Below are 25,297 nucleotides of genomic sequence, written 5' to 3' on the forward strand. Positions count from 1 at the left end.
TTAAGAGCTCGCTAGCTTCGACTTCGACCCAGTCAAACACTAAGAATGCCATCAGATAGCATCTGAGCCTACAGCACAAAACTATTTGCTTTGCTGTAACCATCCTACCCTACATTTCCGCAAATATATTGGGGTAGAACCTTGTTCATGGATTCTTTCATTCTCTAAGTATAAATATCATGGAACTGTCCTCATATTGTAACATGATGTTTAAACGATGTGAATTTGTGTTCCCATGTTATGGTCACTTCCAGAATAAACCCTTATTCCATTGATGGTGAGAGTTCTGTTTTGGGGTGACTAGTTATTTGCTGTCTTCTTATTACAGAGATAAATAATTTGTTTACTAAGCACTTAATCGGATATGTTGGGAAAGTCTTCATACCAAATACTCTTATGCAAAATGCATGTATTCCAATCCCAAGTGACTTCTCTTCAGACTTGATACACCTGAAACAGACACACACACACGTATAAAAGTTTATCCTGCCGATCCATATCTGTCACAGCATCCTTCTAATGACAGTGGTAGTTTATGGTTCTGATGGTTAAACTTTTCACCCTGAAGTCAGAATGATACCTAGTTAACTCTGTCAAGTCCCCATGGAAGAGGGGAGTAAAGACTTCTGAAAGCTGTCCCCTGACCTCCACACATCTAAAGAACGACTGAGCCCTTTAACAGTTAGAGATTGTCTGCTAATCTAGATGAATAGTTTTCTGGTTTCCTTGGTAACCACTATGCCATACCCACTATAAAGGACCTACACCTTTGAAACCACAAACCAATTAAATCTTCCCTCAAGTTGTTTACAAGCATTTTGTCATGATGGTTAAAAAAAAGCTATTACATGTCATATAAAACTTTGGGATATTATAAATGCAGTTCCACAGATAAACAGGGAAAGAATCCATTGTGTAAACCATGACATTAAGAAAACTACTGGGTTATGTGGAATTATCAACCATAGAGATTTTGATAATTACATACAAAAAGCCTACAAGCAAGTCAGGACAATAACTAGAGATATTTTTAGAAATACAGGAATCCTTTTAAAAATGTGATGTATTCTCACAGAATACTCCATTGTGTAAGAAAACCATAATATAAGCAACTGTTGGGATTTCATTTTAGAAGTGATTAGAAGAGTTAAAGAAAACACAACAGGCTAGAAGAATAATGATAGTGTGCTGACAGTGATACTGAATTACCCATCATTTACATTGCAATCTTCAAATGCAGCAAGAAAGAGAAAAGAAACACAAGAAAAATATCTTGAATAGACCTTAACCTCATTATACCAAGAAATCATACAGTGGGTCTATGAGTTGGCAAAGTTGCCAGCCATCAAGGTTGAAACTGATTTCAATACCTAGAGCCCATATGGTGGAAACAGAACCACTTCCTATGAGCTGTCCTTGTATTTCAACATGCATGCCATAGGGCACGCGCGCGCACACACACACACACACACACACACACACACACACACACACAAACGTGCACATACAAACTCAGGTACACACAAAATGTTCCAAATAATCATGCACTACACACATGTGTTTTCCTTACACCTAGTGGAACAGCCAACTCTCAGGAACTAAGATAATTGGAAATGTGAGTAAAGGATGGAGATGGGAATAGGTGTGCAGTAAACATGAGAGCATCGCGTGAGCACATGCGTGGAGGCTCAAATGGGAGGGTTCAGCTGCACATTTGCCCTTCATCTGTAACCATTCTCTTTAAGGAAAATTTTTCATCAACTGAACATGCAGCTTTGAAACTAAGGCACCTGGAGCGGTGAGGGAGAAACGAGGCCCCACTTAACCACATCAGTTGAATCTGCCTGGCAGGTAACGAGGTTACAGTTGTCACAGCCGAATATCCCTCATTTGCAAGAATAAATCTTAACAACTAGCAGTACTTGGTACCTTTATATTCTGTGAATGTATGGACGGAAACAAGGCATATACCACATCTCCGATACAGCGTCATGCAATTGAATATGAATAGGTAAGTAGGTTGAGGTACATGGTGTGAAGGTGTATCTCCATCCTTCCTCACCTGCCTAGGGCACTCTCTGATTGGCTGTAGTAAATAGCTATCTGCCAATAGCTAAGCAGGAAAGGGGAGGTGGGACCTCTGGGCTGAGGGAGAAGAATCAGAGAAGTGGCGATTTGTTGGTGGGACCTGGAGATTGTGCCAAGTATCGGAACTGAGAATGAGGTAAAGAACTACCCACGTGCATGGCCATGGCCTAGGATAATAAGATTAAGTTAGATGAACCGGTTGGGTAGTTTCTGCAGCTAAAGACCTAAGCTACGCTAAAAAAAAAAAAAAAAAAAAAAAAAAAAAAAAAAAAAGAAGGCTCGGTGCCATTATTTAATTGCAGGCAGTCCAGCAATATTTTATTTGGCATCCAATGTGGTAATTAGAAATCCAAGCTTAGGACACTAAATTCGGGCACTATACAAAAAAAGTTCCAGGTGGTAGGCAGGGTGCGTAAGGTTTTCCCATGCCACAAGCTGCTGTGGCATCCCGCTCAGACAGGAGGCACGGCCCCTGAAGTGTGAGCTGCTGTGGCATCCCGCTCAGACAGGAGGCACGGCCCCTGAAGTGTGAGTAGGGCTACAGAGGCTGATAGCGTGGCTGCCACAGTTTTCCACCCCTGAAGCTCACCCATGCAAAGGCAGGGCTGCGAGTTGGAGGAAGGATTGAAGGACTGGGAGCGGAGAGGGACTCTACAAGAAGACCTACAGAATCAACTAACCTGGACCCCTGGGGAGCTCCCATTGACGGGACCACCAAACAAAGGGCATAAAAAGGCTAAACCTAGGCACAACCCCATATGTAGTAGATGTCCAACTTGGTCTCCATGCAGGTCCCCCAACAATTGTAGCAGGGACTTACCGTGACTCTGTTGAAAGCCTGTTACCCTAACTGGGCTATCTTAACTGACCTCAGAGGGAAAGGATATACCTATTTCTGCAATGACTTGAGTTGTCGGGATTCATTTTGCAAAACAAACAAACAAAAAACAAAACATCAGGTGTCTCTTAAATTCTTGCCAAAGCAATCCTGCCCACACGGGTTTTCCACAGGACAACAGTTATATCCAATAATTTGGATAAAGACTGTGAAGGTCTACCTAAAAAACCCTTGCTTCTCCAGTCTATTTGTGTAGAATTGCCACTTGTATGACTACCCCAAGAGAAAGGGGTTTCCTTTGCTAATGTCCTCCTGGGTACAAAGGGCTGACTTGTGAAACTGCCTCTAATTCAGGTGGAGGGAACGCCTGTCAACATGGCGGCACCTATCGTAAAGCACCTGAACATCTTGTCCTATCTGCCCTGCTTTGTTGCAGAATTCTCCCCTAATTAATTGAATAATAAAGATGACAAGAAGACAATCACTGGGCGAGGAGGAGGCAGGCCTCCAGGGTCCGAGAGAGAAAGAAGGAAGGCATCCAACTATACTCCCAGCATTCATTCCCACAGTGAAATAGGGGACGAAAACAGAATTTCTTGCGAACTTGAGAGCCAGGTATAGGCTGAAGTACGCAGGGAGCACAGAAGCAGAAATACGGAGGCCCTGACTCACGTAGGAGATGAAGAAAGCAGGTTCCCCAACACGGTTTTCTGACATCCTGTATTCTTAGAGGCACACGGGAGCCCACATAGCACATGAACGCATGTGCACACACACACACACACACACACACACACACACACACACACACACAACTAAGAAAGGAAGAGGGAAAACTAAATGAAGTTACTTATTACCTCAGAAAAACCATGTATCCAGGTATGGCTGCGAATGAGTAGAGGATACTGAGAAATCCTGATAGTATTAAAAGGTACTGCAGCTTGTTGGTGCACTCGGGGCCTTTATTACACAGCCCCAGGACTGCGGACGAGTTTCCTGGTGACTGAATGCAGCTGCAATTGTGAAACACCTGTCAAAAAAAGAACAACAATATTAGGCTTAAATTTTCAGTATTGTCTGCACAGACAGCTGGATCAAACTGGAGAGCATTGGGTCAATGACATGACTCAGTGGAAGGGCACTCACCTAGGTTAAATGAGGACCTGAGTTTGGGCACAAACACCATTGAATAAAAATCACTAAATAAATAAAACGGATGCTACCTGTCCTCTTTATTTTCATCTCTCTTTTTTCTTTGGCATCTCAGAATTCTACCATAAAACATAAAGAGATACATTTTAATGGTACCATTTTTTCAAAATCATCAAATAAATTGTAAAATGTTAATTATTCTAAATGCACTCTTTATTTTACTTTTGATATCTGTTTGCTTGTCTGTTCTGCACTTCTTGTATACGTATATGTATGTGTGTATGTGTGTGCATGTGAGTGCACTCGTGTATCTAAGTGGGTTCCATGTAGAATTCAGGAAATAAGTTATGGGTGTTAGTTCTTCCTTTGTATCATGTGGGTCCCAGGATATAATTCAGGTATAAAGAGTTGGTAGAAAATCCCTTTCCCAACTCAGCCAACTTTATAGTCTACACATAATAAATATTGCACAAAAATAAATAAATTTGACTTTGTTTTATTTTGATGCTTTATTTTGATGTTTGATTTTGATACTAATTGCTAAAACAAAATGTATCTCAGAATGCTAATGGAATATATTTTTGCTTACTAATAAAGTCATGTCCCCAAGAAAAGAGTTTACTTAAATATATTTTTTATTTTTTTATAATTTTATAAATATTCAAAAATTTAAATAAGTAAATTATTTTCCCAGGTCTGATTAAGAGTGTGAATTTATATTTCACATATTTTCCAAATACTTATTGTTTTCAGGTCTGATTAAGGATCAAATTTTATTTCACTTTGATTACCAATTAAGACTCAGTATCATAAGTCCGAGGCAGAAAACTGTGTAACGGTATAGGATGCTAAGCTGTCATGATGAGGGTCTGGGGAATTAGACAGTCAATGATGACTTGTACAAGCATGAAGACCTGAGTTCTCATCCCAGCACATGTGGGGAAAATGCATGCAAGAGGATGTGCTTGCAACACTGGATCTGCAAGCGGGGGGGAACAGGCGACACCCTGAGGATCACTTGCTAGGCAGCCTAAACGAACTAGTAAATTCCGGGCCAGTAAAAACCTGTCAGAAGCACAAAGAGCATGGTCCTGAGAAGCTACAACTAAGGTTGCCTTCTGGCCTCCATGTGCACAGGTACCTGCACACACACACACACACACACACACACACACACACACATACACACACACACACACAAACTACATACATACACACATACATGCGTACATACACACACTACATATATATATAGATACACACATATACACTACATACATACATATATACTACATACATACACACTACAAATATACACGTATGCATACATACACATACAATATACATACATACATAAACACACACAATAATTAAACAAATAAGCAAATAGATAAATAAATAATAGAAAGAAGCTTGTGATATGAAAAACCAAGCTTCTGTCCACTTCAACTACATGAAACCCTATGACCACAAAGAACAGATTCTATTCAGAGTAATTTAAGGTTTTAATTTTAATGCTGACTTATGCGTATGCTTCTGTATCTATGTGTATATAAACAGGTGCCTGAGGAAGGCAGAGGAGAGTCAGATGGTCTGGAGCTGCCTTGTGTGGGTGCCGGGAACTAAGCATGTCCTCTGAAAGAGCCGCGAGTGCCCTTTACAGCTGAGCTATCGCTCCACCAGACCACAGCATTCTAACTCATTTGACTAACGCTCTCTACAGCTTTGCGATTATAAAACAATGCTCAAACTCTGTCAAGGTTTTACATATAACATCTAGGAGTTGTAAAGTCAAGTATGCATACACTGAGTAAATTGTGTTGTTTTTTAAAATATTAATCTATTATTAATATATTAAACATACTAATCTATTTTAAGAAAGGACTACTTTTTTCTTTTTAAAATGTAGGCATAGGTCACACAGCCCATGTTAATGCAGTACACACACTATCATCCCACACACTGAAATGATGTTTACCATGTTGGTTCCAGTTCCAACAGACTTCTCGCAGCCTGCGAGGCAGGCTGACATGTATGCTAGGCCATTGTCTCCACACACTGGATCCCATGTTTTCGTCAAGCAGCTGCACCTTGTGTTGCAGTCAGCAAGAACATTATTTTCCAAGTATAGAGGTTTCTGATCTCTGAAATAATTTGAAATAGTGTTACAGATGCTGAAAGCCCACACAAGCATTTTATTTTCTTCTCATCTCAGCATGTGGACACACACACATAGAGAGAGAGAGAGAGAGAGAGAGAGAGAGAGAGAGAGAGAGAGAGAAAGAGAGAAGCATGAGATCTCTCTCAGAACAGAAAAAAGAAATCATACAAATATCAAGATGTCATCTCTATACTATGCTTTTTCACAATTATCTGTTCCAGTGGTCACATGATTCAAATCAGATGACATATATAATTTCTTAGAATTTTATGTCCGAAATTATTTAAATCTTATAACTCTTAAGAATTTTGAAAGAAATATTACTTTTAATGTCTCTCTGTGTCTATGTCGATGTCTCTGTATGTCTCTCTTTCTCTGTCTCTGTCTCTGTCTCTCTATCTGTCATGTATGTGTATGTGTGTGTGTTTGTGCACACATGCACACATGTGCACAACAGCATGCATGTAGACATTAGTAATAGTTTTCTACCTTGTTTGAGACACAGTCCTGTTTTTTACTGCTGCAAGGCCCGAATAGCAGGCCCATTAACTTTCAGGGTTTCCTGACTATGCTGGTCAATTCCCAGTATTAAGAATGGAGTTACAGATACCCAACAATGTTACACTTTCCATGGATTCTGGACATCTGAACTCAAAACCTCCTGTCTGCTCAGCAAACACTTTCTTACTGAGTTATCTCCTCAGACCTTTGAGGGAAAAAAAGCTATGAGTATATGCTTGATTTGATTTAAACTGATTGATTAATTATGTAACTAAGCCCTAAACTGAGTTACAAATTCCCTATACTAATACAGAATTTGACCAGAAATCCCTTAAAATACAAAATCTAAGATCACAGAGTATATGAGATATAACTATACCAGTGGCATATAAAATAGATGAATTAATTGACTTACCATATATTAGATTCGATTATTATAGATTTAAGCCTACTGTAAAAACCTGTGAAGGCTTGTTGGCTTGTATAGTCAACTTTTAAAGCTCTCTCACTATGGGAGCATAAAATACCTGGATAATTTAAGCTAAAAGCTCCAGGTTACTTTCTTTTATTGCAATATAAAGCTGACTAAGATATTACCATGACAACCATTACAGTACGTGGAATCAAAAAGTGACTCATACGCATTCTGCAGTCCTTTTTTAATAAGTTTACACATTGTGTTGTGTGGTATAGGATTGATGGATGGAAAAAAATATAACCTAGCCATGGATCACTGTCATTAATTCATAATAAAGTGATCTGGTCATATGGAATACTGGAAGAAAATTAACTAGAAATTGTGAAAAGGTTATGAAAACAACATTAAGAAAACAACATACCTTTCATAAGAGTTAGTCAAACCAGCAACTGGGACATTATCACAGGTAATTAGGAAGTTACAGAAACCAAAACTATATTCAGACAAGGATAGGCAGAATGCGAGGAATGCAGCTGTCTTGACAGTGATCTTGAATTTCTTCATCATGAAGCCAGCAATTAAATATCCAATGCATATTGCAGGTAAGTTATAAACACCTATAAATGCAAGGAAATCGTATTTATAAAGACAGCAGAAAAATAAACGTTATAATTTTTCTAAGACATGTTACTTAAGAAACTATTTAGTTCAATTCTAGTATACAGCAGTTCTAATCCCCACTCACTCAAATGTCACATACAAAGGTGTTCTCAAATGCCCCATAACATCAATTTTAAAAGACAGTTAACATTTATTTAATCATTTGCAGCAAGTTATAAGCACCTTATGAGCTTCACTTATGATATTAAATATTTCACATATTTCTTTCCACTCTGTTTATTGGGAAATTGGTTTAGTTTCAGGTGGCTTTGAAAGTTGTACTGAGTCTAATCTTTTCATGGAACTGAATTGGAAGGAATGTGTAGAGCAAGAATCAAAGCCCAGATGTAAAATGTGGAAGTAAGGTACAGATTCTCAGTGACTTAGCTCTGTATTCGTCTTTGAATTAATATATTTGTGTCTTAAAATTGAATGATATGAGCTTCTCCCAAGATTGCAATAACTATGATGATTTTCCAATTTGATTGGAGAGAAATCAAAACGGGTTTGGTTTTTTGGGGGGAGGAAAATGGTGGGAGTGGCCACTTTCTTGATTTCCCTGGAGCCTGGAAAGAAGAATTTTACAAAAATATCCTAAGAGATTGCATTTCATTGTAATTGCCTAGTAACACTATTTTACTGTTTACCATGCCCTTGGTTATAGGGTTGACCAAGCTATCATGGGAGGAGGAAGTGCTATGAAGGAAATAATGAAAGTATGTACCCATGAGGAAGATGACCTCTGCAGTGGATTTTCCATATTGGTTTTCAAGGTACTTAGGCAGGAAGCTAAAGTAAATGTTAAATGCATTGACCTGGAGCACACTTATAAGGGTGAACAGCATGTAAATCGGGTTGCAGGACAGGCTCTTCAGGAACGGAAAGAAATCTGAAATGAGAATGTATAGAGCCCATCAAGCTAACTGGGCCTTACATTTTGTGTCCAGTGTTCCCTAAAAAAAATCTCACAGATTCTGTGCTGCAAGACAAATGCATTTGATAAATCTTCACCCCTTTGGAGTTAAAATTCTATAACATTGCTTAAGTCACTTCTGGAAGTTAGTGACAAAACTGGCTATATAAAAACCAGAAGGAGCTTACTTCCAGCCAACCCACTTGGCACAGTTCAAAGCCATCTCTCCAGACACTCTCCCACACTCAGAGACAGCTTGACTCTCAGGAGGTCCATCATGACCAAGCTCACAGATGAAACACTCCCAGTCCCAATACCTGGCCTAACTGGGACACCCACAGGGCCCAGTAGAGGTGGGACCTATCCACCCTGCTAGAGAAACATCTATCTTCCAATCCAGAGGTCCACAACTGTGCCCAGGAGCAGATCAGCTGTCCCAGTCCCTAACTCCCCAACACCCACATCCAGAGACAGATCAACTCCCAGGAGGTCCATCATAACCATGATTGCAAAGACACCCTGACCCAAGGACGTCTATCATAAACAAGCTCACAGGAGGAAGAGGATCCAGTCAGAGACATCAAAATCAGTTAACACCTGAGATAAGCAGATGGAGAGAGGCAAGAGCAAAAGCATAAACAACAGAAACCAATGCCATTAGACACCATCAGAATCCTCTTCTTCCGCAACAGCAAGCCTTAGATATTCTAACACATCTGAAAAGTAGTATTCTGACCTAAAATCCCATCTCATGAAGATGATAGAGGACCTTAAGGAGGATATGAATAACTCCCTTAGAAAATATAGTAGAACATAGTAAACAGGTAGAAGAGGAAAGACAAACATCCCTTAAAGAAATACAGGAAGAAACAACCAAATTGGTGAAGGAATTGAAAAACATAGCTCCGAATCGAAAAATGGAAATAGAAACAATAAAGAAATCACAAAGGGAGTCAACCCTGGAGATGGAAAACATAAAGAGAACAGAAGTTACAAATATAAGCATCACAAGCAGCATACAGGAGATAGAAGAGAGAGGACAATACCATAGAAGATATTTACACAACAGTCAAAGAAAATACAAAGTGTAAAAAGCTCCTAAGATAAAACATCCAAGAAATTCAGGACACAATGAAAAGACCAAAGTAAGAATAATAAGAATAGAAGAGAGAAGAGATTCCTAATGCAAAATGCCAGGAAACATCTTCAACAAAAACATAGAAGAAAACACAAGTGCCAGCCCAGGTTTCTATACACAGCAAATCTATCAATCAACATAAATGGAGAAACCAAGATATTCCATGATGTTGTTGTAAAAATATAAAAAATAATAAATCTACACATGAAAGAGCACACAACACAATAACCTTTGACGCAACTGTAAGATATAATTGCCCACCTAAACATACAAAGCCATGTACACATCCATCCCTTAAAAATGTTTGTAACAACCTGTAAAGGTACAGCATGGAATCTTAACGTCACCCGCCATATTGTCCTGCCACTACTTCTCCTCCTCTCCCTCCTGTCTCTTCCTCCTTTCCATTTCAGTCTCCTCCTCTTCTTTCAAACTTTTCTCCCACCCATCCTTCCTTCTCGTCCAATGACAGGCCTCCTTCTATCTTGTATCTGCCTCACCTGTGACATTATCCTACACCATGACCAAAACAAATTTAAACAATATCTGTCCAATAATCCAGCCCTACAGAGGATAATAGAATGAAAACTCCAACACAAGGAGGGAAACACCACCCAAGAAAAAACAAGAAATTAATCATTTCACAACAATCCAAAAGAAGAGAACCACACAAACATAATACCACCACTAACAACAAAAATAACAGGAACCAACCATCATTGATTGTTAATATCTGTCAACATCAATGGAATCAATTCCCCAATAAAAAGACATAAGCTAACAACCTGGGTATGTAAACAGGACCCAGAATTTTGTTGCAAACAGGGAACACACATCAGTGTCAAAAACGGACACTACTTCAGACTAAAAGACTGGAAAAATATTTCCAAGCAAATGGTCCTAAGATACAAACTGGAGTAGAAATTCTAATATCCAATAAAATAGACATTGCATCAAACTTATCAAAAGAAATGGGGAAGAACACTTCAGACCCATCAAAGGAAATATCCACCAAGAGAAATTTCAACTCTGAACATCTATACTTCAAATGAAAGGTCACCCACATTTGTAAAAGAAGTGTTACTAAACTTCAAACACACATTGATCATCACACAATAATAGCAGGAGACTTCAGTGTCCCACTCTTACCAATGGAGATATCATGGAAACAGAAACTAAACAGAAACACAGTGAAGCTAACAAGTTACGAATCAATGGACTTAACAGATATCTACAGAACATTTCACCCTAAAACAAGAGAATATACCTTCTTCTCAGAACCTCATGGTACCTTCTCCAAAATTAACCATATAATCAGACACAAAACAAACCTTAACAACTACAAGGAGATTGAAATAATTCCCATGCATTCTATCAGATCACCATGCACTAAGGCTAGACGTCACTCACAACAAAAATAACAGAAAACCTATATCCTCGTGGAAAACTGAATAACTCCCTACTCAATGATAACTTGGTAATGGAAGAAATTAAAGATTTTGCAGAATTCAATAAAAATGAGGACATAGCATACCCAAACTTTTGGGACACAATGAAAGCAGTGGTAAGAGGAAAATTCATAGCACTGAGTACCTTCATAAAGATATTGGAAAGATCCCACACTAGCAGCTTAACAGCACATCTGAAACTCTAGAACAAAAAGAAGCAAACATACTCAAGAGGAGTAAATGGCAGAAAATAGTCAAACTCAGAGCTGAAATCAACCAATTAAAAACAAAGAGAATTGTACAAAGAGTAAACAAAACTAAGAGCTGGTTCCTTGAAAAACAATCACCAAGATAGTTAAACCCTTTGCCAAACTAAATAAAGGGTACAGAGACCATATCCAAATTAACAAAAGCAGAAATGAAACAGGAGAAATAACAAAGGCTGAGAAAATTAAAAAAAAAATCAGGTCTTATTTCAAAAGCCCATATTCAACAAAACTGGAAAATCTAGATGAAAGGATAATTTTCTACAGAGATATTAAATATTGAAGCTAAATCAGGATCAGATAACTTATATAAACAACCCCATAACTCCTAAAGAAATGGAAGCAGTCATTAAAAGTCTCCCAACAGAAAAAGGCCAACGGTCAGATGGTTTAGTACAGTATTCAACCAGACCTCCAAAGAGGAGTTAATACCAATACTCCTCAAACTTTTCCTCAAAATAGAAAGAGAAGGAATACATCCTGATTCACTCTAGGAAGCCAGAGTTACTCTGATACCTAAACCATACAAAGAAAACTTCAGACCAATTTTGCTTATGAATATCAATGCAATAATACTCGATAAAATTCTTGCAAACTGAATCCAAGAACACATCAAAACCATCATTCACCACAATCAAGTAGGCTTGATCCCAGGGATGCAAGGATTGTTCAATATACCCAAATCCATCAACATAATCCACTATACGAGCAAACTCAAAGAAAAAAAATCACATGATCATCTCATCAGGTGCTGAAAAACCCTTTGACAAAATAAAAACCCTTCATGTTAAAAGTCTTAGAGAGATCAGAAATGCAAGGCATACACCTAAATGTAATAAAAGCAATGTACAGCAAACCAACAGCCTCATCAAATTAAAAGGAGAAAAACTTAAAACAGTCCCACTAAATCAGGAAAGAGACAGGCTGCCCACTCTCTCCTTATTTCTTCAATATAGTTCACAAAGTTCTAGCACAAGCAATTAGACAACAGTAGGAAGGCACAGAGATACAAATTAGAAAGGAAGAAGGCAAGGTATCCCTATTGGCAGATGATATGATAGTATACCTAAGCAACACAAAAAAATTTCTACCAGAAAACTCCTACACCTAACAAACAATTTCAGCAAATTGACTGGATATAAAATTAACTCAAAAAAATTAGTAGTCTTCCTCTACACAAAGGATAAATGGAATGAAAAAGAAATTAGTGACACAACACCCTCCACAATAGTCACAAGTAATATAAAATACCTTGGTATGACTCTAACCAAGCAAGTGGAAGATCTGTATGATAAGAACTTCAAGCCTCTGAAGAAATAAATCGAAGAAGACCTTAGAAGATGGAAAGATCTTCCACACTCATGAATCAGCAGACTAAACACAGTAAAAATGGCTATCTTACCAAATGCACTCTACAGATTTAATGCAATTCCCATCAAAATTCCAACTTCACAGAGATAGAAAGAGCAATTCTCAACTTCTTCTGGAATAGCAAAACTCCAGAATACTAAAATAGTTCTCAACAATAAAAGAATTTCTGGAGGAATCACCATCCCTGACTTCAAGCTGTGTACTACACACATGGTATTGGTACAGAGACAGATAGGCAGATCGATAGAATGGAATTAAAGACTGAGAAATAAACCCACACACCTATAGTCACTTGATCTTTGACAATAAGCTAAAACCATATTGTGGGAAAATGTCAGCATTTCAACAAATGGTGCTGGTTTAATGGGTGGTCTGCATGTAGAAGAATGCAAATTGATACATTTTTATATCCTTGTACAAGGCTCCAGTCCAAGTGGATCAAATATCTCTACATAAAACCAAATATGCTGCATATAATAGAAGAGAAAGTGGAAAAGAGCCTTGAACGCATTGTCACAGGGGGAAATTTCCTGAATAAAACATCAATGGCTCAGGCTCTAAGATCAATAATCAACAAATAGGACCTCATGAAACTGAAAAGTTTCTGTAAGGCAAAGGACACTGTCAATAGGACAAACAGCAACCTATGCATTGAGAAAAGATCTTTATCAATCGTACATCACATAGAGGGCTAATATCGAAAATAAAAAGAACTCAAGAAGCTAGACTCCAAAAACTCAAATAAACTAATTGAAAACTGGGGTACAGAGCTAAAAGAATTCTCAGCTAAGGAATCTTTAATTGTCAAGAAGCACCTAAAGAAATGTACAAGTCATCAAGAAAATGCAAATCAAAACAACTCTGAGATTCCACCTTACGCCAATCAGAATGGCTAAGATCAAAAACTCAGGTGAGAGCAAATGCTGGAAAGGCTATGGAGAAAGAGGAACACTCCTCCATTGCTGGTAGGTTTGCAAACTGGTACAACCACCACTATGGAAATCAATCTTTAGGCTCTTCAGAAAATTGAAAATACTTCTACCTAAAGATACAGCTTTACCACTTCTGGGCATATATCAAAAAAGATGCTCCCACATATTACAAGGACACATGTTTGTAGCAACCTTATTTACAATCGCCAGAAGTTGGAAACAACCCAGATGTCCCTCAACAGAAGAATGGTTACAGAAAATGTGATGCATTTACACAATGGAATACTACTCAGCTATTAAAATGGATGACTTCACAAATTTTGTAGGCAAATGGATGGAACTAGAAAATATCCTGAGTGAGGAAACACAGACCCAAAGGACATACATGCTATATATTCACTGATAATTGGATATTAGCCCCAAAGCTCAAAATAACCATGATACAACACATAGACCATATGAAGCTTAACAAGAAGGAAGGCTAATGGGTAGATGCTTCAAACAGACTTAGACGGAGAGGCAAAATAATTACGGGAGGCAGAGGGAGGTAGGGACTTGAGTAAGAGAGAGGAAACGGATGGGGGCAGGATCAGGTATGGGAAAAGACAGGAGACGGGTCCAGAGGGCCAGGAGAATAAATAGAAATAAGTAGCTGTCAGGGAGGGCAATCTTGGCGAACCACTAGAAAGTCCCAGATGCTAGGGATGCAAGGGGCTCCCAGTATGCTATGGGGATGACATTAACCAAAATACCCAATAGCAGGGAGATAGAACCTGAGGAGACCACCTCCAATAGATAGGCATGGCCCCAAGTTGAGGGATAGGGCCACCCATCTTTTTCAAATTTTTTAACCTAGAACTGTTCCTGCCCAAAGGATGTGCAAGGACAAAAATGGAACAGAGGCTGAAGGACAGGCCATCCAGAGATCACGTCACCCTGAAATCCATTTCATGTGCAGACACCAAACCCTGACACTACTGCTGCTGCCAAGATGTGCTTACAGACAGGAGCATGGTATGGCTGTCCTCTGACAGGCTCTGCCAGCATCTGACTAAGACAGATACAGATACTCACATCCAACCATTGGACTGAGCCTAGGGATCCTAATGGAAGAGTTACGGGATGGACTGAAAGAGCTGAAAACTGGATCCCTTGGAGCTCCCAGAGAACTAAACCAACAACCAGAGAGTATACATGAGCTGGTCCATGGCTCTTACTGCATATGTAGTGGAGGACTGCCTCATCAGACATCTGTGGGAAGGGAAGTGCTTAATCCTATGAAGGCTTGATGACCCCAGAGAAGGGGATGTTAGAGGGGTGAGGCAGGAGTGGATGAGTGGATGGGGGAGCACCCTCCTTGAGGCAAAGGAGAGGGAGAAGGGGTGGAAGTTTGTGGAAGGGATACAAGGAAGGGGATAACATTTGATATGTAAACAAATATAATGGTTAAATTTAAAAAAGAACTGGAAAACAAATGTGCAGCAAGCCAAACTATGAGGAGACGGATTCAAGTCTGGCCACACGCACACTTTCATTTCTTTTTCTCCCCTTTCCTTCTATTAATAATCCACCACTCACTAGAGTACCTAGTCTGTTCTTTGAAAATTACAAAGGACTCAATTTGATGAAGTTTGAGTTCAGAAACTGATGCTGTCACTCCTTTATGCAAGAATGGATAAGCTAAAAACCTTTGGAAATCTCCAGCAACTATGCTGCTGCCCAGACAACCTCAGCTTCTCGGCAGAGCTTCACAGCAGACCATGCACCTAGTGATGAAAGCAAGCATCTCAATATGAAGGTTGCATTGTAAGGAGTGCTGCTGATGGAGTCGGTGTATTCACCTTCTAAGCAACTTAACTAAAGCTTCTCCCTGTTTAAAAAGCTGAGCCCAGTTTGTAGCCTGTCTCTGCTAAATGGGTTGGCTGAAATTCACTCTTAATGGTCTCTTTCCTTTTCATGCCTTCCTGTCTTCTGTCTTGATTTTTTAATTTTATATTTGCCTTAATAAATTGTCTAAAATTTTATTGAGAGAAAAGAATCAAGAAGACACCATTTAGAAGTGGAGGCGGAACAGTTTAATGAAAAGAAATGGACTGTAATGGCAAAAGCCATCGTTATGAGTGAGATGGTTGCAGTCTGTATTCCTGGGCGCTTTGGAACTCACTCATGACTGTTGAAATCCCTGACCTCCTAATCGAGTCTCCACAGCTCACAAGTATCTTCTCTACATCTTACTCTCTGCTAAGCTCTTTCCTAGTTTTGAAGTTTTGGTTGATCTGGTAGACCAAAGTCACACAGTAGAGTCAATATTTCCCCTTTCAGGAGAATTGTTCACATGACCAAGTTTCAAGCCTCTGCACTGTCTTCCAGTGTGGCTTGGCTGCTCAGTCATGGTCTCTAGTATTTAAGGCAGATAAGTGACCAATCAGTGCACAGTGGTGTTGGAGGATATGAGTGATAGAAATCACTGTCCCCTCCCATCTTCCAACTATACACTGTCAGAATTCCAGAGTTCAAACCACATCCCTTAAGCACTATCTCTGATCTCTTGAGAACAGTAATCAGGTCTCAACACACACCAGTGTGAAAGCAGTGCCACGTTTTAAGACCGTGTGCCATTGAGCACTCCGAGGTCCCACCCTAGCTTCTCACAGAAGCATCTCTCCTCTGTATGGCCGCTTAGTAACCTTCCTGCTCATTGTACAACAGTCTGTTCTAAGGGAACAATTGCCCTGTAAACTATCGCACACCTTCCATACCGAGGATTATGTCAACTGTCATGTTTTTCCTTCCAGTCTTGATTTCAAGGATGCTCACAGCTGAACTAATATTTTCTTTATCAAACAGGATTTCCTTCACCACTATCTATAGCTTGGATATCTATTTCCGGTTATTCCAGTTATTTTTTAACTTGGACTAATATTTACTGTAAAACAGGATTGTCAAAACAGATAGGAAAAAAATATTTGCTTATTGAGTGTTCAGACTGACTTGAAATTTCTATTAAAGTTTAATTTAGGGTAAGTCAGGTTCCCTATCATGTCAGTTGTTTCCAAGTGGTGACTGGGGAAGAGGAAGCCATCTAACAAAGGTGAGTAGGGATGATTACTGACAAGCTGTCTTATCTCAGTACAGGTGACAAGTGCCCAAAAACCACAGATCCATCTATACCAAACAGAGTTTAGTTTCCATGTTTGCCTTTAGTGATTCCTCGTTTTTCTTCCTTGGCCTTTTCTCTGTGCTTCTCCTCTTTGGCATTTTCAGTTCCATCCACATTTTCCTGTAATCCTTCCTTTGGGAGTGTTTTGGGAAAAAAGAAAAAGGGAATGCTAATCAGGATATTCACTCCTGCACAGACCAAAAAGCCGATCCACCAAGCACCAACCCAGCGTATATCTGTGGGAGTTATGGTCAGGTCATCTGTGAAGAAATACAGATACTGCGTTAGCTGGCATCATTCTTTCCTGTGTAAGCTGAAGGAAATTATTGATGTTCTTAATCATTGTAATCTAGTCACAATTTGTTCTTGTTCTTTTTTGAGACTTGAGCATGTGATTACCAAATCCTGGGAGTACTGACATCTACCACTCTGCTTGGCTAATTCAGACATTTAGGAAAAAATGTCCGAGGTTGATCAATAGGGTGAAGTTAAAATCAAATAAGAAGGAAAGGTTCCAGAGTACTACATTGAATATTATTGAAACCTAAATTTCAAAAAGACGGAAACAATATTTATTTGAGACATTTTTAAGAATAGCTTTACCCTGCTGTAGTCTTGTCTCAACACATCACAGTAGGTGAGGAAGGGGGTTGCAGAGACAATTCCATGGCTAAAAGTCATTGTTGCTCTCTCAGAAGTCGTGAGCTTTATTCTCAGAACTCACATGGAAACTCAGCTCTGCCTACTACTCTGATTTCAGGAGATCTGATACCCTCTTCTGACCTCAACAAGCACCCACACACACAGTGAACTACCCACCCCATCCCTACATATATATATATATATATATATATATATATATATATATATATAGAGAGAGAGAGAGAGAGAGAGAGAGAGAGAGAGTGAATTTCATGGTATCCTCATTTATTTTACATTTTGTGTATTTATTTTTGAAAATACTACTTTTATATAGCACTGTTTGGTGATATAATTGAGAGCACTAATTCAATATTTCTGCCTGTCGTGTGCAACCTTTATAATGTTGTGCTCACCACATAACTAAAAGGTCTGTTGTGTCATCCACTGTGTCTGCCTCATTGAATAAAACCCATGTGAGTAAATCTTTTGAAACAAAAGATGCAGCTGAAATACAATGGGAGAATGGAAGATCTTCAATCAGAATGAGGCATTTTACCCTAACCTCTGCTCCTCTTAGGTCTGCCATCTGTAAGTGGTGATAATTTACCTAACTGAGGATCAAAGGAGCCAGTGTTATAGCATTCCTGAGCATTCTCCCACACCCAGGCACTGGACTGTATAAACAAAATGCATTGTTACCTGTATTCACAGACCCTGTGTCTACATAAATGCTTGCACAGAAGGATCCCAACAAAAGCCCAAATATTGGGCCAATCATCTTTCCTGTTTCTAGAATTCCTGGAAGTAAACAGAGACAGGACATTACATAACTATACAAAGAATTTTTGCTTGTGCACACACACAAAAAGGCCTTGACACTGAACTATTTTTAATCTTAGATTGCTTTTCCTCCGTTTGCAGATCTGGGTATCAAACCAAAGAACCTAGAAAAGTACTCTATCATTTGGCTACATACTACCCTACTTCAGGTGTTTTTATATATTCAACATGTAAAAAATAACCTTAGTATCTATGAGACATGTATATATGCATATACATATGCATAGATATGTTATATATACATACATTGGTTAGTTCAAACATTGAGGAAGAAGCTCCAATCATTTGAACAGTCTTATAACCAACTGTGCCATAGCACTCTGCCCACTATTCTAGAAACCATAAAGCAATGGTAAGAATAAATAATTGATTTCTACCCTGATTTTGAAACTTACCAATGTATAAAGGAGAGTTTTCAGATTTGGCAAAGTTTTCTATGTAGGAAACACCCAAGGGCATGATGGGAGTTTCACCAATTCCACGTATAATATTTCCTACCAGTACATATATCCACATTAGTGATTTCACTTCTTTCACACACTCTGCATTAAAACAATAGAAAGCTTCATGAGTATTTGACAAGCAAGTGTTACTGACAGTTCAAATTTTTCAGTAAATAATTTTTCAAGTTAGTGTTTTATTACAGCAACAGAAAACCACATAAGACCAACCATATAGATCACAGCGTGGGTCTAAATCCATCCTTCTAAGACTTTTTCCCATGTGGGACTAACTATCAGAAAGTTGGTTAAGAAGCAAAGGATTCTAATAAGTATATGCAGACTCAGGAGGAAGAGTAGTCTAGGTTATTAACATATCCCTTCCATGAAGAGGGAAATAAATTGTGTTCATTTGTCTCACATGTCTACTAAACCCAGTGTCGTATTAAAACCCTTCATAAAAGAACATTCTGTGTCTGAGTCTCTGAGCTGAAAGCAATGAGAAGCAGGAGTCAACCTGCTGGGTCTTGCGCTGGATTTAAGGTCTGGGTTTGGTTCTCCATACACAAGAAGCTGTTTGAGGACAAGTTGCTTGTAGGTAAAATCGTTGTTTCATATTCATATCTGTGTGGACACAGGAAACATTCAGAGTGAGGAGCTGACCACAAGGAGATCATCTGTACATTACTGACTCCTGCTTCCCTGAAAACAGGGCATCTAGAACCAGTAATCTCCAGAGCAGTCAGTCTAATCATCAGGAATCGCAAGGCAGGACCAGTGAGATGATGCGCCAAGTAAAGTACATGCTGCACCTCATGACCTGAGTTCAATCCCAGAAACCCCCATGAAAGTGGAAGGAGATAATGACCGCAGCATAGTGTCCCCTGATACACACACACACACACACACACACACACACACACACACACACACAAATAGGCCGAAATCAATGTCAATAGCCTGGACATGTAGCTCTAGTTTTAAACTCTAAAACTGTATGAAATGGGCGTGGTGGCTCATGCCAGTTGCCCTAGCACATGAGAGGTGAAGACAAGAGCATCAGAAGTTCAAGGCCACCCTCAACTCTGCAATTCAGAGGCCAGGATAAGCTTTAAGATAGCCTCTGTCAAAAATAACTAAACAACCTGGATGATAAATGGAAGTAATCAATATTACCAAAAGCAAAAACTTGATAATCACCAAAAACTTGTTAGCTCTGAAGTACACATAGGTTGACAAAACTTTCAGATTCTCTAATGGCACCTCATGGTGATTTCTAAATTACCATTTCCTAGATATAATTGTCATGACATAAAGAACAGAGACAAAAGAAAAAGAAAAACTCAATAATGTAGAATTAAGAAGACAACGCTTTAGAGAGACACAAACACAAAGCAAGACACCTACCCTGGGTTCTCTGAGCTTTAGCCCTAACCTTCCTTTCTGTGAATTGAAACAATCATTCTTTCATATGTTCAATAACTTTGACAGAAGAAAAACTCTACATATTCATAACAAGAGGTGACAGAAACTATCACCTGACTACATAGAGCCATGGGACTAAAATTACTAACAAACTATATTAATTTCACTTGAGCACATCACCAAGGAGCAGGAAAGAAAATGACTAAATGCAAGAGAGGTAGAAAAATTTGTCCATCTAAGTCTCCGCATCAGAGAATATGCTGGATACATTGCTCACCTTGGTTAGAGGAGAGACACCCAGAGGAAAGCATGAGCCTGGGCAGCTCAAGTCTGCAGTAGTTGGGAGCTGTATTCGCCAACATTCTAATTTCTATTCTGCACGATATAGCAAACAACTCAGAATAACTCTTCCTTATAAAACCTCTTTGGATGTCCCCAAAATGGTGGCCAGAGAAGTGGTGGGCAAAGGCCTGTGTCTCTCAATTCATGATAGTGGGAGAAAAGGTCAGCCTCAAAGAATTATCTCTTTTGGCAGATGGAAAAATGCTATAATTGCCAAATATTTCTTGACATTGATTTGAATAGAAAATAAAGAAAAATACATAGATGATTAGATATATAGATATAGATAGATAGATAGATAGATAGATAGATAGATAGATAGATAGATAGATAGATAGATATATTCTATTCACAGACTTTCTGTTCCCTTCAAAAATGCTTGAGAAGATAAAATAGCCTTCATTTGGTTCAATATCCACTTTAAATTCAGTTGTTCATTCGAGGTCCATTTATTTTCCCAATTGACAATAAAATGGCAGTAAAAAGTAGGGTTCAACCAGACAAGGACTCAAGTAGAGGCATAGAATTACCAACTCAGTCACAAATCCTCCAACCTACAATTTTTTTCTCTCTCTTTTTTAAATTGGGTACTTCTTATTTACATTTCAATTGTTATTCCCTGTTCTAGTTTCCTGTCCATAAGTCCCCATCCCCTCCCTCTCACCTTTTATAAGGGTGTTCCCCTCATCATCTACCCTTACCACTCCCCCCGACATTCCCCTACACTGGGGGTCCAACCTTGGCAGGACCAAGGGCTTCTCCTTCCATTGGTGCCCAGCAAGGCCATCCTTTGCTACATAAGCAGTTGGAGCCATGGGTCAGTCCATGTGTAGTCTTTGGGGAGTTGTTTAGTCCCTGGAAGCTCTGGTTGGTTGGCATTGTTGTTCTTGTGGGATTGCAAACCCCTTTAGCTCTTTCAATCCTTTCTCTATTCCTCTAATGGGGGTCCTGTTCTCAGTTCAGTGCTTTGCTGCCAGCACTTGCCTCTGTATTTGACATGTTTTGGTTGTGTCTCTCAGGAGAAATCTATATCCTTTCCTGTCAGTACGCACTTCTTAACTGCATCCATCTTATCTAGTTTTGGTGGATATATATATATATATATATATATATATATATATATATATATATATATATATATATGCCACATGTGGGGCAGGCTGTGAATGGCCATTCCTTCAGTCACTGCTCTAAACTTTGCCTGCCTATCACCTCCTATGAATATTTTTGTTCCCCTTTTTAAAAAAGAAGGAGTGAAACATCCACATTTTGGTCATCCTTCTTCTTGAGTTTCATGTGGTCTGTGGATTGCATCTTGGGTAATTCAAGTTTTGGGGCTAATATCCACTTATCAGTGAGTGCATACCATTTGTGTTTTTCTGTGATTGGGTTACCTCACTCAGGATACAAACTGGTACAACCTCTCTGGAAATCAGTCTGGAGGTCCCTCAGAATATTGGATATTGCACTACCTGAGGACCCAGCTATACTTCTCCTGGGCATATACCCAAAAGGTGCTCCAACATACAACAAAGACACATGCTCCACTATGTTCATAGCAGTCTTATTTATAATAGCCAGAAGCTGGAAAGAAACCAGATGACCTTCAACAGAGGAATGAATACAGAAAATGTGATACATCTACACAATGGAGTACTATTCAGCTATCAAAAATAACGACTTCATGAAATTCATAGGCAAATGAAATGAACTAGAAAATATCTTCCAACCTATAATCTATCATGCCTGTAGGATATATAGGGATTTCAGCCTAGCGTAATCATCATCAGAGAGACCAGAGTGACTTCATCTGGGAACTGATGGGGGCAGATGCAGAGTCCCACAACCAAATAATAAGGTTATTTTGGGAAGTGGAGTCTTTTGGGGAAGTGGAAGGAAGGATTGGATAAGCCAGAGGGGTTCAAGGAAACCATAAGAACATCGTCCACAGAATCAACTGATTGGGATTCAAATGAGCTCATAGAAGTCAGGGAGCCTGATTGTGCCTAACCTAGGACTTCTGTGTATATGTTAGGGTTGTGTAGCTCCGTGTTCTTATGAGATTTCTAACAGTAGGAGCAGGGATTGTCTGACTCTTTTGCCTGACTTTAGGACTGCTTCCCCCTTTCTGTGTTGCCTTGATGTGAGAATGTGTGCCTGCTCTTATTGTAGCTTGTTATGCCATATTTGATTAATGACTGTGCAAGGCTGGCCCTTTTCTAAGTCAGTGGGAGGAATTGATCTGGGGATGGAGAAGAGAGGCTGATGGGTGGGAGCTAAAACTGCCATAATCGCCAATCCTAGCTTTGATCCTGAGCATTCATAAAAACTGGACACAGTGGAAAATCCCTGTAATCCCAGCAGTCAGACAGTGTAGACAAGAGGATCAGAAGGTCATGATTGTTCTTTATTACATAGTGAGTTTAAGGGCACTATGAGCTAAGGAAGAAAGGGAGGGAGGGAAGGAGGGAGAAAGGAAAGGGAAAAAGGAAAGAAGGAAGAAAGGAAAAAAGAAAAGAATGAAGAAATGGATGGTCTCTTGAATACCAGATAACTCCATGGGTAAAGATCTTGAATGCAAGCTTCCACCCCAGGTCCTATAGGATAGCCAGAGAGAATTGACTCCTGAGAGTATTGCCTGACCTAACAAGAAAGCACACACACACACACACACACACACACACACACACACACACACACACACTCGACCAACAGAATATACACAAAATAAAAAATAGCTAAAAAATTTTAAAAATGCAAATGAGAGATTGAATGAGGCTTAAGGTCCATAAAATTTTGAGATTGGGTTGTGAATATGTGAACAGCCACTGCCTCAGAAGGTGAAGGGGAAATATAACCATGCTACAGGGCACAACAGGGTATCATCTAGGCCTCCTTGGAAAGCTGCATGAAGATTCTCCCATTGCAGGGCCCAGCTGGGCACACAGAACTAAGTCTAAAATGAGCGTTAAAGTGCACATAAGGAATAGCTAAATCCTCAGGCCTGCTCTTCATCTCTCCAGCTGGAAATGCTCAGAGGTTCAGGAGGATCCAAACGGATACTCTGAGGATACAGAGGCTGAAAATTAAAGTCATTATGTTTTTAAAACTATCAATACTAAAAGGTTATATTCCATTTTTTTCAGGTTAGCTGATCTCTAACCCTTCAGCAAGAGCAGACAATTTCCACCCAGGATGAAAAGTTAGTTATGCACACTTCCAAAACAGCTCAAAATCAAATCTTTCTCAATCACTAACCAGCCCTGCTCAATCACTTGTTGATCATCCATATCTTCTTAAATATTCTCCCTTAAGTATGAATAAATAACCAAGGCCATTATGGGAAACACCCTATTACAGTAAATCAAAGAAAAAGAACCTACATTTGAAGAAGGAGCCAGAGACAATGAAAATAGATGAAGAGTCCCACGGGAAAAGATACTGAATTCTTGAGAAAATATCAAGATGTTCCCTCAGAAGAGATATATTAGATAGGTATGCTTGACAATAAAAGTTTTAAAATATGATGATATGAATTATATATCCAATTATATTCAATGATATGAATTATATATTCAAGAGATTGGATGACAAAGTTAAATTTCCCAGGAATAACAAGGAGATGAGAAGACAAGATGTTAAAAATAGAAAATTGTGGGGTTGGGGGTTTAGCTCAGTGGTAGAGCGCTTGCCTAGCAAGCGCAAGGCCCTGGGTTCGGTCCTCAGCTCCGAAAAAAAGAAAAAAGGAAAAAAAAATAGAAAATTGTAAGGTATGAATGAAATCTAAGATGCCGGTGCTCAAATAGCAACAGCAGAAAGGAAAGGGGCGAGAGAAAAATAGCAAGAATAAAAGAGTACCAGAAACTTGGCAAAATATATGGATCAAAGGCAATTGACTGAGGTGGCAAAGGACTTACTCAAGTAGTCATTCAAGCTACGGAGCTAGGAGAGCTATCCTCCTCCCAGAAAGGAAATTCTGAATCTCATTTCCTGTAGGTTAAAGTTGAATACTCACCGGCCCATGAGGAAATGAGGTAGTGATATTATGAAGCAACCCAGGCCCATAACTGCACATCCAACACCAATCACGATAGGTCTGTGCAGTTTCATTCCAAAATAACTCACAAATATAATCAACAAAAGATTTCCTGGGAGGAGGGAATGGGAACGCATGTTTCAGTAAAGTATTAGCAGCTCTTAGTCAACAGCTTCTCCAGCATGTAGAAGTCCTGTGGTTGAAACTACATTTCAAACTTAAAGAAGCTAATGCATTTGATTGTCTTCATGATTTAGGTGATTTGGTGTACAAAACTTTCTACATGTTGAGGGAAAAATCAGAAAATGATTTTGCTGGCTTGTTGCTCTTAGTATCTCTGGAAATTTTAATGAAGGAAAAGAATGAACTGTATGGTAAAGTCGAATGGCTCCACATGCAAGTAAACAATCTAAAGGTTTCGAAGTGTGCCCGTGAAGAGAATCTCTCCAGCAGCCACAGAGGTCAAGTTGCAGAAAATCAAACTGAAGCCCTCATTATAAAGTTGGCTGAATTACTTTGAAAAATC

At 39.2% G+C, this 25,297-nt stretch overlaps 1 protein-coding gene across 8 annotated transcripts in view; it reads right to left on the reverse strand.

Annotated features, from left to right (window-relative positions):
• Slco1a8 (solute carrier organic anion transporter family, member 1a8) overlaps nt 1–25,297 on the reverse strand; it is a 43,642-nt gene that overhangs the window by 6,935 nt on the left and 11,410 nt on the right. For 5 of the 8 annotated variants that reach the window (XM_087659397.1, XM_087659391.1, XM_087659392.1 and 2 more), the window contains 10 exons: nt 24,751–24,883; nt 19,486–19,592; nt 18,924–19,070; nt 18,388–18,486; nt 17,085–17,306; nt 8,543–8,707; nt 7,580–7,775; nt 6,057–6,222; nt 3,784–3,956; nt 386–450 (listed from right to left, as the gene is read on the reverse strand). In XM_087659397.1, coding sequence (XP_087515523.1) covers nt 386–450; nt 3,784–3,956; nt 6,057–6,222; nt 7,580–7,775; nt 8,543–8,707; nt 17,085–17,306; nt 18,388–18,486; nt 18,924–19,070; nt 19,486–19,592; nt 24,751–24,883 — 1,473 coding nt within the window. The remainder of the gene's footprint in view (nt 1–385; nt 451–3,783; nt 3,957–6,056; nt 6,223–7,579; nt 7,776–8,542; nt 8,708–17,084; nt 17,307–18,387; nt 18,487–18,923; nt 19,071–19,485; nt 19,593–24,750; nt 24,884–25,297) is intronic. The other 3 variants (XM_087659394.1, XM_087659395.1, XM_087659396.1) reach the window with 1 other exon arrangement.

Source organism: Rattus norvegicus, chromosome 4 (genome assembly GCF_021556685.1).
Source record: "Rattus norvegicus strain SHRSP/BbbUtx chromosome 4, alternate assembly SHRSP_T2T, whole genome shotgun sequence".
In the NCBI taxonomy this organism is placed as follows: Eukaryota; Metazoa; Chordata; class Mammalia; order Rodentia; family Muridae; genus Rattus; species Rattus norvegicus.